The sequence below is a fragment of the Geotrypetes seraphini genome, chromosome 10 (assembly GCF_902459505.1).
Source record: "Geotrypetes seraphini chromosome 10, aGeoSer1.1, whole genome shotgun sequence".
In the NCBI taxonomy this organism is placed as follows: Eukaryota; Metazoa; Chordata; class Amphibia; order Gymnophiona; family Dermophiidae; genus Geotrypetes; species Geotrypetes seraphini.
In genome coordinates, this window is record NC_047093.1 from 45,598,255 (window position 1) to 45,614,103 (window position 15,849).

General features: G+C 43.5%; 1 protein-coding gene across 3 annotated transcripts in view; it reads left to right on the top strand.

Moving 5' to 3' along the window:
• SHISA6 (shisa family member 6) overlaps nucleotides 1-15,849 on the top strand; it is a 417,913-nt gene that overhangs the window by 332,134 nt on the left and 69,930 nt on the right. Inside the window, exon 7 of one of the 3 annotated variants that reach the window (XM_033961571.1) lies at nucleotides 3,065-3,070. The exons of the other annotated variants lie outside the window; for them this stretch is intronic. Within the exon in view, the coding sequence (XP_033817462.1) occupies nucleotides 3,065-3,070 (6 nt within the window). The remainder of the gene's footprint in view (nucleotides 1-3,064; nucleotides 3,071-15,849) is intronic. 3 annotated transcript variants of the gene reach the window in all.

Below are 15,849 nucleotides of genomic sequence, written 5' to 3' on the forward strand. Positions count from 1 at the left end.
GCTTTTCACCCAGCAGCGGCAATTCATATGTTCTTATTTCTATGACAATATGCCCAAATGTGATGGCAAATATATAAGGAGTATAATTTTCATAGCTATTGCTTTATACCCAGAAATGGGTATTTATAAAATTGACCACCCAGTGTGGTTTTTAAAGTATGTGCATATTGCCCATATGCTTGAACATTTTACTCAGTTACATAGCTATAAAATTACTAGGAGTGAACTTTTGTTTGCGATGACATAGGATATGTCAATGACATGGTTCATAGTGCAAGGCTGCCCCAAAGTTGGGGCACAAAAATAAAGGTTGGCTCAGGGTCCCACAATCCGTTAAGCCTGCCCTGTTTTGTGTCATATCTCATGTCATTGTGCACAGGAAAAGAAAAAGCAAAAAAGTTTACTTAACTTAGGAAACATGGCCAAGATCACGCCGTAGATTAAAACGTCTGGCCAGACAAAATGTTGATGGCGCTCACCAGATGAACATTCCAAAGGGAAGGGGATGTCCAAAGGGAAGGAGATGTCATAACACTTTTTATGGCCTTCACTAAGAAACCATTCCTAGCACAATGTGGTACAAAGAGAGAATACAGTACATCTTCAACCCTTTCTCTTTTCACTTCTGATTTCTCCCATACCTACCCCCATCCCCCCACTCTCAAACTGCACCTCCACTTTCTCCCCAAGTCCACCCTTTCTTAGGAGACCTGTTTCTGTTTTCAAGACTATTTCTCCTTTACCACAGAATTCATATATACATCTTATAATAAATTAAGATTCTGCATCTGAAACAATTTGCTTTTTATTCCAAAAGTGCACATTTCATTTTCAATTTATTCATATTCTAATGTTTCTTACATAACTAAAAAAATTTCCTTGAATCAATACCAATTAATGTTTTATTAGCAGAAAAATGTGGATTGATTTATGGTAGATAACATATAAAATTATACCAGTTTGCTCGGATTTGCATAACTATTGTCAAATTCATGTCAGGACCTCAGAGTCACAATATTAGCTACGGATTGTACTCTAAGCTCGGCTGTCACATATAACTCCTGTAGTCTAATTAATGAGCATTTATCTTACCATTAACGCCGTAGGTAAAAGGCATTTGCAGTATAATCTGGACCCATTTCACTGGCTTTTTGACATTCAGTGATGTTCTACTCATCTGAAAGATTTTCCTCGAGAGACTCCATTAGATTCACAGCAGTTCCTTATAGACAATTTTGTCACAAAAGTCAACATGATGTGACTAAGCTCTGGATAATCCTGTAGACCTCGAGAAAGACATGCTCCCTGATACTGTTTCTTAGTATTAACACATTACATACTTTCATCCATGCTGTTGTGATGTTGTAACTCGTTCTATGCCAATCTGAGATGTGCAAATTCCCAATTGTCTTCAACTTATGTGCACGACAGAAGAGCGGGACTTGGATGTGATTGTATGTGATGATCTTAAGGTGGCCAACAGGTTGAAAAAGTGATGGCGAAAGCTAGGATACTAGAGTGTATAGGGAGAGGTATGACCAGTAGGTATTGATGCCCCTGTGTAAGACTTTGGTGAGACTTCATTTAGAATATTGTGCACAATTCTGGAGGCTGCACCTTCAAAAAGATATAAACAGGATGGAGTTGGTCCAGATGAAGGCTACTAAAAGAGTGTGTGGTCTTCATCATAAGGCGTATGGGGACAGACTTAAAGCTCTCAATCTAATCTAATCTAATCTAATCTAAACCTTAAGTTTATATACCGCATCATCTCCATGAGAATGGAGCTCGACCCGGTTTACAAGAACTTAAAATAGTGGGTAGAGAAGAAGAAAAAGGATTACATGAACTTATGTGTAGAAGGGGGGAGAGAAAGGGGGGAAGGATAGAGCTACAATTTGCTGAAAAGCCAGGTTTTCAGTTGTTTGCGGAATAACTGAAGGGAGCTCAGGTTCCGCAGCGGGGTGGTGAGGTCGTTCCAAAGACCTGTGATTTTGAAGAGAAGGGATTTTCCCAGTTTGCTGTATACTTTGGAAGAAAGGTGAGAGAGGGGAGATATGATAGAGAGGTTTAAATCCAAAAATCACAAAAATAAATATATATTACTCACCAGAGATGGGCTAAACACTCCCGATAAACATTTCATACAAAAGATGGAGAAAAAGCCTCAAAATTCAAATAATCAGCAGCCAACTATCAAAAAGTGATAAACATTTAATATTGCTTCATTTCCTATCATAGGCAAAAAAAACACCACCACTGAAATGAAATTATCAAAGGGTGAAAAAACCCATCACTGTGCACAGGAAAAGCAAAAGCAAAAAAGTTTACTTAACTTAGGCAACACGGTCAAGATCACGCCGTAGATGAAAATGACTGGCCAGACGAAATGTTGATGGCGCTCACCAGATGAACATTCCACAGACCATATCCTTCTTTCAAATTCCAACAAGTCCTTGTTTCGCCTCCCACGAGGCTGCGTCAGGGAACATGATGCTACTCAGAACTCTGCTCCCGTTCCTGCGTAATGTAATTGCGCATGAGTCGAGTCTCTTTCATTTGAAAGGAAACTCTGCAACGAGAAGGCATAGGATGAAGTGAAGAGGTGATAGGAAATACTTTTTTGTACAGAAAGAGTGGTACATGCATGGAACCGTCTCCCAGAAGAGGTGGTGGAGACAGAGACTGTGTCTGAATTCAAAAGGGCCTGGGATAGGCACGTGGGATCTCTCAGAGAAAGAAAGAGATAATGGTTACTGTGGATGGGCAGACTAGATGGGCCAATTGGCCTTTATCTGCCATCATGTTTCTATGACACCATCATTGAAGAAGCATCATGGGTGCTGATTGCTGCAAGTATTAAATTCAGAATTATCTTGCTAATGCAATGTACCCTTATCAGTGGTTTCCTATAATAATTCTTACTATTTTTACAGCGCTACTGGATGTACAAAGCACTATACAATATATTGAGATACAGTAAGTCCCTACCCCAAACAGCTTAAAATCTAACTGGTTAACATTTAAGCTCTGCGATCATCATTTGTTTTAAATACCTCGCTAGCCCATGGTAGAAACCTCTACCTCAGCTTTGTAAAGTTTTTCACAGACATTCAGCACCTTTTTCTGGATAGTAAACAGTGCTAAATATCCATGCAGTCTGGGGAGTGCCATCTCTAGCCTAATAGCAATGATATTCAAAGCACTATACTATATACTATATAGAGGTCTTATATCCCGCAATTTTTCAAGAAGGATTCAATGCGGTTAACAAGAGACTGTACAGCGATCAACAATAGGCAATATAGATCAGTTAATGAGGCAATATAGATCAGCTGGCCAGAGTAGTGCTCCGATCTGGAGAGCTCTCCAGGAAGAATTATATAAGAGAATTATTTTCCTTATTTTATCCAGATATTTATCTGGATAGTGGCATCATCTATTGTAAATTTATCTATGCAAGAGTCTGCAGACTCTGCAAAACAGAGCAGCAAGTACTGAATGCTGCACCAAACAGAGATCATGCTTCATCGTTACTTAGACAACTTCATTCATTACCCGTTGAATTCAGAATTAAAATATTTTCACTAACATTCAAAGTTCTACATATTGGTATTCCTATCTAGTTTGTCTCTGACTTTTGATGCTTCAGTAAACTTTTTGATCCTTGGTTTTCACCTCTGGCTGGAGTTTTCTTGCGCTGGAAAGGCCTTTCATCCGCCCTGTCTTTGTTCCCTACCATCTTTACGGAATGGCCTGCCGCTTTCGATATGTTCTGATTAGATCAGCTTTAAAAACTCATTTTTGTTCAACTCGCATTAATTCAGAACAATGGTCAAAGTGGTTAGACATGTCGTTGCCTTGGATCTTTGTCCCAGAACATAAGGTCTGAACTGATTGCTGTACTCTTGTGTATTTTTTTTTCCCGATCTTTCCAATTTATTTATGGAGTTTGTTTCATTTATCCCTCTCCTCACATATTCTTTTCAATTTATTTTATACATTGTAAATCACTTTGACATGCCTGCACACTAGATGGTATATTAAGCCTGAATAAATGATAAACGACAAGATAACTTCTTCCTCCAGCCTCATTCCAACTACCTGCAACCCATGCACTATCCATTTAATGCCCTGATGGGCACTATAGGATACTCAATGGCACTATCCAGTTAGCTGAAATAATCCCTGTATTTTGAGTGGCATTAAGCTATTTATCTGGATAAATAGGGTTAAATGAGTTGTTTTATTATGGCTGCAGCATTGTAACACTGCTAACAACATTACTTGAAAATTTCAACCCAAGCATGTCTTCCCTCCCCAACTGATACACACAGTGCCCATACTCATAGCATACGAGAGAGTGCTGACAACAAGTTCTCAGCCCAACCAACTTCCTAAATTCTGAGTATTTTGCTACTGAAGCTGAAAAGAGTGTTATCTTATTTCGTTAAGTGCCAATTTGCGAAAACAAAATTCTTTGTTTTGACATTGTTTCAGACCATTGATTGAACCGTATCCACATCATTCTCTTCTTGGTTGGGCTGAGAACTTTTCTGTACCCCCTTCGTATGATTTGAATATGACATAAAATAAGCATACTTGATCGTAAGAAAATAAAAGTTGCCATACTAGGACAAACCGAAGGTCCATCAAGCCTAGTATCCTGTTTCCAACAGTAGCCAAGATCTCAAAACAGTAAAACAGATTTTATGCTACTTATCCCAGGAATAAGCAGATGATTTTCCCAAGTCCATCTAAATAACGGTTTATGGACTTCTTTTTTTTAGGAACTTATCCAAATGTTTTTAAACCCTGCTAAGCTAAATGTTTTCACTGTATTCTATGCCAACAAAGTCCAGAGTTTAACTACACATTGCATGAAGAAATATTTTATCTGGTTTGCTTTAAATCGACTACATAGTAGCTTCATCGCATGCCCCCTAGTCCTAGTATGATTGGAAAGAGTAAATAAGCAATTCACATCTTCCCATATCACTCCACTCAGTATTTTATAGAACTCTATCAAATCTCCCTTGAGCCTTCTCTTCTCCAAGCTGAAGAATCCTAGCTGCTTTAGCCTTTCCCCATAGGGAAGTTCTCCCATCCCCTTTATCATTTTGTCGCCCTTCTCTGTACTTATTCTTTCTTTTTTTAATTTTCTTTTTATTATTTTTCCAATTTAATATATCACCAAACTGTGACGATATACAGAAATCTAGAAATAATAACAATCTTGAATACAACTGAAAAAAGAAAAAGCTAGAAAAAGATATTATTAAATCGTCCACAAGTGAAGAAATGGATCCAAGATATACATAGTAAAAATAAAGGAAATATTTTCAACCTTAGAGATAGCCAAGTCAAAAGCCTCCCAAGCCAAGCTTAAGTAAATCATCTAATTTTTTAGGATAAAAAAAAATTGAAAATGATTACCCTCAAAAGTCACCAAACAACTACAAGGAAAATACAAAACAAATTTAGCCCCCAGGGCCAAAACCATAGGTCAGAGGACCAAGAAAGCCTTCTGCCTCACTTGTGTACCTCTAGCAAAATCAGGAAATACTCAAATTTTTTTGAGCCAAAAAAACATTGTATCAAGAAGTCTAAAGGAAAGTTTAAGAATATTATTGTGGTCACGCTTCAAAGCAAAAATTACTACCATAATTTTTCTCTGTGTAACTATTTCCAAGGAAGATTCCAGAAAACATGTTAAATTCTCTTTCCATACTCTGACAAGCAGGGTTATTAACATTCCTAGGGCAAACTATATACTGAGCCCTTGTTATTGGTGGAATTGAGTCAAATGGAATCTTCAAATTTCCACAAAATATTGTTTAACCATATCAACTGAAGAAATAAGCGGAGGTTTTAGAAAGTTCAAAAATCTTAAATTGTGCCTTCTAATTTGATTTTTCCAGATACTCCAGCCTACGTTAGGTGTAGATCTTTTTTTTTTTTTAATCGAGACAGTTTCACAGCCCTCCAAAGTCTGTATTTAGATTTTTAAGAATCCTAATTCTGTAACACAGTGGTCAACAACTTGAGCTTATACCATAGGCGTTGGAACGGGGGTGGCAACTGGGGTCATGGCCTCCCCAATGATTGGCAGTCTCTAGTTTGGTGCCTGCCCTCCCACCCACTTCCTGATATTGTATTTTAAATCTTTGGGCAGCTGTCACGCAATGTCCATGAGCAGGCCTGCCCTAAAGCGCTTCATTCTACTTCCGGGGCCAGGCCTGCTCACTGATGCTGCAAGGCAGCTGCCCGAAGGTTTAAAAGTATAGTGCCAGGAAGAAGTGGGTGGGGAGTTGGGGAGAGTCCGCGCTGTAGGATTCCGCTGGGGCTAGGGCGGAGCTGCTGGGTCCCCCAAACCAAGCAGCGTTCCGCTGCCTATGTCTTGTACAATGACTGTTTCTCAAAGAACTTTAGTATGGTCATTGAGTACCTTCTTTAGAGAGGAGTTAGTGCTCTGCACAGTGTCTCAAAGTACTTCTAATGTCACCATGGTAGGTTCTTCTGTAAGAGTCTCAGATGTAATAAAAGAGACAGGTCTCTGAGCTTTAATCAGATCGCTTACAGTTCTCTCCGAGAGGACTCTTACTGCTTCTTGCTTCCTTCGGTTCTCCTCCTGGCTCAGAGCATTCTTAGAAGGTAAAACGTCCCCAATAGCTTCAGGAAACTGCTCCAGAGTCTGTGCAGCTCCTACTTCACTCTACTCTGCCGCTGAGCTGCTTCCTGATAGAGGCGGTATCGTTCATTCAACAGGGCTGATGCACGATGTCGCCACTGCAGACTGGGATAAAAGGGGGTGGTGGCAATCCAGAGCAACAGAAGCCCACACTCTCTGTAATGTTATCTGCCTCATCATGGGTGTCAAAGAAGAGGCTCTTTTGCCTATATTCAATGGACAAAAAAACTCTGATAAGGCTTCAGTATGTAAGGAAGGTAAGAGCCTCTGCTTTTCGCAACCTCCTACAGAGATGCCATCTTGGATCTCGGCTGACTGCTTTATTCTTTTTCTAATTCTGCTATATCGGTTTTTTTTTTGCAATGTGGTGGTCAGAATTGCTCATACTATTCGAGGTGCGGTCACACCATGGAGTGATGCAAAGGCATTATGACATTTTCCTGATCTGACTTTGCTGTTTTGGGGACAAAGGCCTTAGAAGTCTGTCTGGCACGTAACGTAACTTATTTCCCAACCTGATCTACCCTTGCCATTTTGGGGAATACAGACCATAGAAGTCTGCCTAGAACTGGCCTTAGTTTTCTAGCTCTTGGAGTTGCCCATTAGAACACATCAACGGTCACGAGGTCATTTCTCGGTCAGTCAATTTTCAGACTTCAGTGACTTTCGACTGCTGCTTTTTAAAGTGTAGTTTCACCGTTAAAATTTCACTAAGCCTCAGGTTGCATTTTCTAAATCCTGCACCACTTATAATTAAATTAACAAATTCATACTGGGATGACAAGTCTACTCACATAGCAAATGTAGTCACAGATATATTTCTATCCCCAGGCTACAATTCCACATTCATTTTCAGATCTTCTAGTTATCAGCACAGAGAACAAACTTCCAAGCACAATGTATCTTTTGTCACATTTGACGAATCATGCTATGAAAGAACAAAGGAGATCTTGTTTTTCCATAGCTTCTCACCGCGTTCAGCCTCCTGCTCTGCCTTTAGTAGATGCACGCCAAGTGAAAAATGTGTCAGTCTAAAGGGGAAAAGACTCATTGCAGAATGATCATTTGAATTTATAGACTCAAAGGGTCAGATTCTAAAACGGTGCCTAAATCTGTGGTACATCATCAAAATGGTGCAGGACAATTGTGCCCCGACAATTCCGCTCTGTCAAATGCACACACCGACGAGGGTGCGCATGAAGGGAGCGTGACTTTCGGGGCACAATTATAAATTTAGTGGAGGGGGGATTTGCAGCAATCTTCAAATTGAGAGCACGTCGACATCCCCCTGAAGGAGAACGCGAATGTAGTGGGGGAGGGGGGGTTTCCCCCCCACCTCCCCCCTCAGAGCGGAAGAGCAGAAATGGGAAGGCTTCGGGAGAAGAGCGTAAGTTGTAAGTGTAGTGGGTGGGTTCCCACACACACCCTCAATGAGAGCGTGAGTGTGTTGGGGGGTTTCCCCCCAAACCCTCCTTCAGAGCGCAAACAGGAAGGCATAGGGGGTGGCACATTTCTCCTACACGCAAATGTCGGGGCGGAATTGTCAGCACGCAATGTCCTGTACACATTTGACGGGTCACCGGCACCTGCTGCATGTCAAGCACACTTAGGCGCCATTTATAGAATCGTGCCTTACGGCGCCTATTACAGAACTTAGGCGCCAGCAATGTTGGCCAGGATTTTACTAGCCTACATTGCAGGTGCCTAAGTTCTTTTCAGAATCGCACCTAACGGCGCCCATCTCTGTCTCCATACCCAAACATGCCCATTTAGGTGTGAAGCGCTGTTAGGCACCATGCGATAGGCATAAGAACATGCCTTACTGGGTCAGACCAATGGTCCATCGAGCCCAGTAGCCCGTTCTCATGGCCAATCCAGGTCATTAATGCCTGGCCAAAACCCAAGGAGTAGCAATATTCCATGCTACTGATTCAGGGCAAGCAGTGGCTTCCCCCATGTCTTTCTCAATAACAGATTATGGACTTTTCCTCCAGGAACTTGTCCAAACCTTTCTTAAAACCAGCTACACTATCCACTCTTAACACATCCTCTGGCAACGTTCCAGAGCTTAACTATTCTCTGAGTGAAAAATTTTTTCCTCCTATTGGTTTTAAAAGCATTTTCCTGTAACTTCATCGAGTTTCCCCTAGTCTTTGTAATTGTTGACAAAGCGAAAAATCAATCCACTTGTACCCGTTCTACTCCACTCAGGCGCCTACATTTTATAGAATTGGGTAGGTGCCTATCAGCCAATTCCTTTTTTCCCCCAATTATAAGCTTGTTAAAGTTTATTTAGGTAATTAATGTACACACCAATTTATTTACCCCCTTTTACAAAGCCATAGCGTGGTTTGTAGTGCCGGCTGTGGCGGTAACAGCTCCAGTGCTCATAACAAGTCTGTGAGCATCGAAGCTGTTACCGCCGCAGACAACGCTAAAAAAATGTGCTACCATTTTGGAAAAGGGGGGAGGGGGGTGTTTGTTAGTTAAGTTAGTTTTATATTCCATCCTCCAAGAAAGGGGCGCCTAACATAGGCATCCTTTATAACACTGTTCTTCAACCGCCGGTCCGCGGACCGGTGCCGGTCTGCAGAAAATTTCTGCCGGTCCATGCAGGGCCGGCGAGATCAAGTCGGCAGTTAAATTTTCTGCCGACTGCGGTTCCTCCCAACTGCGGTTCCTCCCAGCCTCAGGCGATCAAGACAGGCTGCCGACGTCGGGGCCTTCCCTCTGTGAGTCTCGCCTGTTAGGAAACAGGAAGTTGAAACAAAATAGGCGGGACTCAGAGAGTGAAGGTCCCGAAGTCGGCAGCCTGTCTTGATCGCCGCCCCTGCCGAGTTGTTGAAGAGGGCCGCGGGGAAGTTGCAAGTAGAACGGAGAGAGCTGCAGATACAGGTGCAGGTGGAGGGAGATGGTCAGCGTGTGCGAGCAAGATCCTGGGGAGCCTTCACAGTAGCTGTCTCCCCTCCCACCAGCTCTCCTACTTGCCAGAGCAGTGATTTACCAGCAACTTCCTGCAGGCAAGTACTGAGAGCTGCTGTAAGGGGAGGAAGCCACTGTAGGAGGCTGGGAAGCTGCTGGATAAAGGGAGAGCTGTTACTGGACTTGGAGGAAGTTAGAAGGAGAGATGCTGCTGGGAGGGGAGGAGGGAAGGGGATAGGAAGAGAGTTAATGTTGGATAGAGGGAGGAGGGAAGGGAGAAGGAAGGAGGGAAGGGAGAAAGAAAAAAGGAAGGAGGGAAGGGAGAAAGAAAAAAGGAAGAAAACAGCTGGCAGGGAGATTACAGGAGGGGAAGGGGTCAGGGTGGAATGGAGAGATCAGATGAGGGAAAGGGGAGAGAGAGGAATGAGAAAGTAGAGAGACATTGATGCTGGAAAGGGGTCAGCAGAGAAATGAGAGAGGGATAAAGATGCTAGATCTGCTGTAGGAGAGATAAAAATGAAGAAGGCAGTGAAACTGGAATGAATGATGTGAAAAAGAGAAAGGAGGCACAGGCTGGATGGACAGGGGAGAGGGGCATAGAAAGAAGTCAGATACATATGGAATGGGGAGAGGGCAGACATTGGATGGAACGTGCAGATGCTGGATTGAAGAGACAGGGCAGAAGCTGGAAGGAAAAGAGTGAAAAGAAGATGAAAGCAGAAACCAGAGACAACAAAAGGTAGAAAAAAATAATTTTATTTCTATTTCGTCATTAGAATATATCAGATTTGAAATATATATCCTGCTAGAGACATAACTGGGGACTGCATATTCTGTTAGCATGATATTTCTATGTAGCATTCTATAATAACTTGGCTTGTTCAGTTTTCTTGATAGTAGAGGGGATATATGTGAAAGGGAGAGGAGACAGGGATTTTGTTGGTCCGTGCTCTGTATATTTGTATTTATAAAATCACAATTTTTCAGAATATTGTTTCTTTTTATACTTTAATAAAATACATTCAATATAAAATCATAACTGCGGCTTGTGCAGATGGGATCAGATGGTTTGCAGGGACCGAGCTCGCGGAGATGGGGCATAAACGGGGTTTTTAAATTTTAGTCCTAGTAGTTTGCCGGTCCACAAAATAATTATTTTATTTCTGCCGGTCCACGGGTGTAAAAAGGTTGAAAAACACTGCTTTATAGAATCTGGCCCAAAGTGCTTTTTATAGCCCTAACACTAAGGGCTCCTTTTACAAAGGTGTGCTAAGCATTTTAACATGCATGCATTAGCGTTTTTGCGCGCGATAATATTTATTGCGCGCTAAAAAGCATAGAGCACCTTTGTAAAAGAGGGGGTAAGAATAATATATATATATACAGTTTTATGTATACAGTTTTATGTACACAGTTTTATGTTTCTTTCATTTGATATATGCCTTTGATGGCTTTTTTTTAGCCCAGTTTAATATCTGGCTTCAAGGCAGCTTTATAAGGGTAAAAGGGATAATCTGTATCTATTTGATAGTTAAAGTTTATTAAATTTACTGTACAACTTACATTTGTTCAAAATCATAGTGATGTTCAATAAATAAAAATAAAACATTTTTTATAAGAAAAGATCTGCAAAAATATAAAGGAAAGTCTAAACATAAAAGATCAATCGTTTGTAATATTAAATAAAAATAAAATTAACAAGGAGGGGCATTTTCAATATGATATCTAAATGTGGCTGTGGATGGTTTGGGAAAAATGTCCAAAAATTCAGTAGAGAAAATGGCCATTTTCAAACCAGAGAAATGCCTATCTTTTTAGTTTGAAAATGGCCATTTCCTAGATGTATTGTGCATCTATTTTTGAAAAAAACAAAACCCAAAGTCCAAATGAAAAACGCACAAAAACCAGCCATTGGGATATAGGAAGGGCCATCATTCTTAGCAGACATCCCAGCAAAGCAGTGTGGCATCCTTGGGGGCAATGCAGTAAACGTCACATAAATGTCCCAAGTGCACATCTCATCATAATCCCGTTACATTGTAGGATGAGCCCTCCAAAACTCACCCAAAACCTACTGTACCCAACTGTGTACCACCGCAATAGCCCTTACACCTGCAGGTGTCACCTATACTAAGTTATGGGTGGGCTTTGAAGGACTCACACTTTCCACTACATGTGTACTACTTCGAGTGGGATATGGGCCTGAGTTCCCTTCTCTGTAGCCCACTAGGCCAGTGTTCTTTAACCTTTTTACATCCGTGTACCGGCAGGAAAAAAAGAATTATTTTGTGGACCGGCAAACTACTAGGACTAAAATTTAAAAACCCCGTTTCCGCCCCATCTCCGCGAGCTCGGTCCCCACAAATCATCTGATCCCATCCACACAAGCCTCAGTTTTGATTTTATATTGAATGTATTTTATTAAAGTATAAAAAGAAACAATATTCTGTACAATTGTCATTTTATAAATACAAATAATTCAGAGCAAGGATCAACAAAACCCCTGTCTCCCCTCCCCTTCACATATATCCCCTCTACTATCAAGAAAACTGAACAAGCCAAATTATTACAGAATGCTACACAGAAATATCATGCTAACAGAATACTGCAGTCACACATGACAGGAATAGTTTTAGGGGAGTGCAACTAGGGCAACTGCCCCCTGGTCAGAGAGCGCCCTAAGCCAGCTGGAAGCTAAAGAAGCACTTCCTGGGTTTTGCAGTCCCCAATTATGTCTAACACCAGCTCTAGCACGATATATATTTCAAATCTGATATATTCTAATCACAAAATAGAAATAAAATTATTTTTTTCTACCTTTTGTCGTCTCTGGTTTGTGCTTTCAATCTTCTTTTCACTCTCTTCCTTCCAGCATCTGCCCTCTCTGTCTCATCTGCCCCTTCCATCCACTGTCTGTCCTCTCCCCCTTCCATATGGTATCTGTCTTCTTTCTATGCCCCTCTCCCCTTTCCATCCAGCTTGTACCCCTCTCTCCTTTTTACATGATTCATTCCAGCTTCATTGCTCTCTTCATTTTTATCTCTCCTACAACAGATCTATCATCGTTGTCCCTCTCTGCTTATTTTTCTGCTGACCCCTTCCTATCATCAATCTCTCTACTTTCTCATGCCTGTGTCTCCTCTTCCCCTCCTCTAATCTCTCTGCCAGCTGTTTCCTTCCTTTTTTCATTTTCCCTTCCCTCCTCCTCCTGTCCAGCAGTAACTCTCTTCCCTTCCTCCCCTCCCAGCAGCATCTCTCCTTCTCCCTCTCCAGTAGCAGCTGTCCCTTTTTTCCCTTGCCTAGCAGCTTCCCAGACTCCTTTCCCTCCTCCCCTCCCAGCAGCATCTCTCCTTCTCCTTCCCTCCAGGTCCAGTAGCAGCTGTCCCTTTTTTTCCTTGCCCAGCAGCTTCCCAGATTCCTTTCCCTCCTCCCCTCCCAGAAGCATCTCTTTTTCTCCTTCTCCCTCTCCAGTAGCAGCCCTTTTTTCCCTTGCCCAGCAGCTTCTGATAGTGGCTTTCTCCCCTCCCAGCAGCTCTTCTTACTTCCCAGCGCAGCGATTCAGGAAGGCAGCCTCAGGTCCTTTGTTGGGTCGCGCCGCGCCACCTCTGAGGAAAGAGGAAGTTGCATCATCAGAGGCAGCCCCGACTCAGCAAAAGCCCTGAGGCTGCCTTCGTGAATCGCTGCGCTGGGAAGTAAAGGAGAGCTGCAGAGAGGGGAGAAAGCCACTTTCGGAGGCTCCCCAAGATCTCTCCGGCCCAGCGCAGACTAGAAGAGTTGCACGGGGACAGAAATCCCACCCATCCCCACCCGTCCCCGCCAAAGTCCCACCCGTCCCCACCCGTCCCCGTGAGGAATCCCACCCGTCCCCACCTGTTCCCGTGAGGAATCCTTCCGTCCCCACCTGTCCCCGCGAGGAATCCCCTCCGTCCCCGCTCGTCCCCATGAGGAATCCCCTCCGTCTCCGCCCGTCCCTATAAACTTCAGAAATAGTTATTTCATTTAATTATGCTACTGAATTAAAGGTTCAGGTAGAAACCCATTTACAAATAAGCAAAAAGACTTTATTAATTTGGAAATATTAATTGGGAAGAGTACATACTTTGTAAACGGGTTTCTACCAGAGCCTCTAATGTTTATAAATTTTTATCAACACAACTAATATACTACTTTATCCTGAAGCAAAAAAAAAAAAAAAGAAATAGAATTCTTTTCCTACCATTGTTGCCTGGTTTCTGCTTTCCTCATGTTCTCATTCAATTCCTTCCGTCCACTGTCTCTCTTCCCTCTGCGTCTTCCATTTGCTCTGTTACTGTGCCTCTCCCTTTCTCCCCCCTTCCAAATTGGTCTGGCACCCATCTTCTTCCCTCCGCTCCCCCCATAGTCTGGCATCTCTGTCTTCTTCCCTGCCAGCGTCTTCTCCCCACTCTCTCTTCCCCATTTCCTTTCAGCGTCCTTCTCCCCCCATCTTCCCCATGTCCTGTCAGTGTCCTTCTCCCCCCTCTGTCTTCCACATGTGCTTTCAGTGTCCTTCTCTCCCCCTCTGTCTTCCCCATGTCCTTTCAGCATTCTTCTCCCCCCCCTCTTCCTCATGGCCTTTCAGCGTCCTTCTCCACCCTTTTGTCTTCCCCAGTGCTTTCAGCGTCTTTCTCCCCCCTCAGTTTTACCCATTTCCCTTAAGCGTCTTTTCTTCTCCACTCCACCTTTCCTCCCTACCCCTTACCTTGGTGGCGCTTCCCCACCCAACCGACAACAGAACAGGCCCGGTCGGACAAACCTCCCTGCCCTGTAGCCGCGGATCTAAATTACCTTCTTACAGCTGCTGTAAGAAGGTAATTTAGATTCGCGGCTACAGGGCAGGGAGGTTTGTCGGACCGGGGCTGTTGTCGGTCGGGGAAGCGCCACAAAAGTAAGGGGACCTGGCTGGCTGTGCTGCACCTGGGGCGGGGCGGGGCGGACTGCCCCCCTCCCTTGCTACGCCACTCGAGCCCCGAGGCTACTCTTCTTCTCCTTTCCTGCCCTGCCTGCAGCACAGAGCCGAACGGAAGTCTTCCCGACGTCAGCGCTGACGTCGGAGGGAGGGAGGGAGGGCTTTGTTTAAGCACTCCCTCCCCTCTGACGTCAGCGCTGACGTCGGGAAGACTTCCGTTCGGCTCTGTGCTGCAAGCAGAGCAGGTAGGGAGAAGAGCCGCGCGACTGAGTATATCCAGCCCCGCAGGAACCCCGCGACCCTCGGAGGCGTCTCCATGGGATCCCCGCGACCCTAGGGGACGTCCCCACAGGATCCCCGTAAATCGAAGGGGGAACCCGCGGGATGCCCATCTTCCCCGTTCCTGTGCAGCTCTCTAGCGCAGACTTCAGATGTTGATCTTGCCGGCCCTGCGCGGACCGGCAGGAAGTTGAAGTAAGTCAATCTTGCCGGCCCTGTGCGGACCGGCAAAAATTTCCTGTGGACCACCACCGGTCCGCGGACCGGCGGATGAAGAACTGTGCACTAGGCTACTCCAGAGACTTGCTTACTGCTGTAATAGGACTGGTCATAGCATCTGAAGCTGTCATACAAGCTGGTATGTACTGTTTCATTCATTCGGATCTTTGGGGGTGGGGTGGAAGGGGGTCATTGACCACTGGGGGAGTAAGGGGGCCATGCCTTCATTCCTCCAGTGGTCATCTGGTCAGTTTGACCACTTTTTTGACACGTATTCATTACCTAAACAGGTCTAACCTCAAACATCCAAGTTTTGCCCTGGACATTTTCTATAATGTTCCATTATTGCAGAAAGACGTCCAAACCATAAATGTGCCCTAATCCCACCCAAAGCATGCCCCCTTGAGCATAGAAAACCTTCTACAAATTGTGCTTTGAAAATGGCAATTTGGACATTTTAGCATACAAAACATCCAAGTGCCACTTTATGCCATTTTTTTAAGATGTTTTTCCCTTTTGACAATGAGCCCCATAGTAACATCGTAAATGACCGCAGATAAAGACCTGCAAAGCCCATTCAGTCTGCCATTCAGATGCCGTTTATAGAATTGGGGCCAAAGGGAGCAGTTCAACTTAGGAACCCTGAGAGCCCATTCTATTAGGGCCTTTAAGCAGTCCGGGCCGGATTCTGTAACCGGTGCCGATGTTCCTTTTATGAAATCATTTCCAATGCAGAAGCTGAACGTTTTTTTTTCTGAAACCTCACCTCTGACAGTCATTTCTCTGAGAAGTGACTTCCCACATCCAAGAG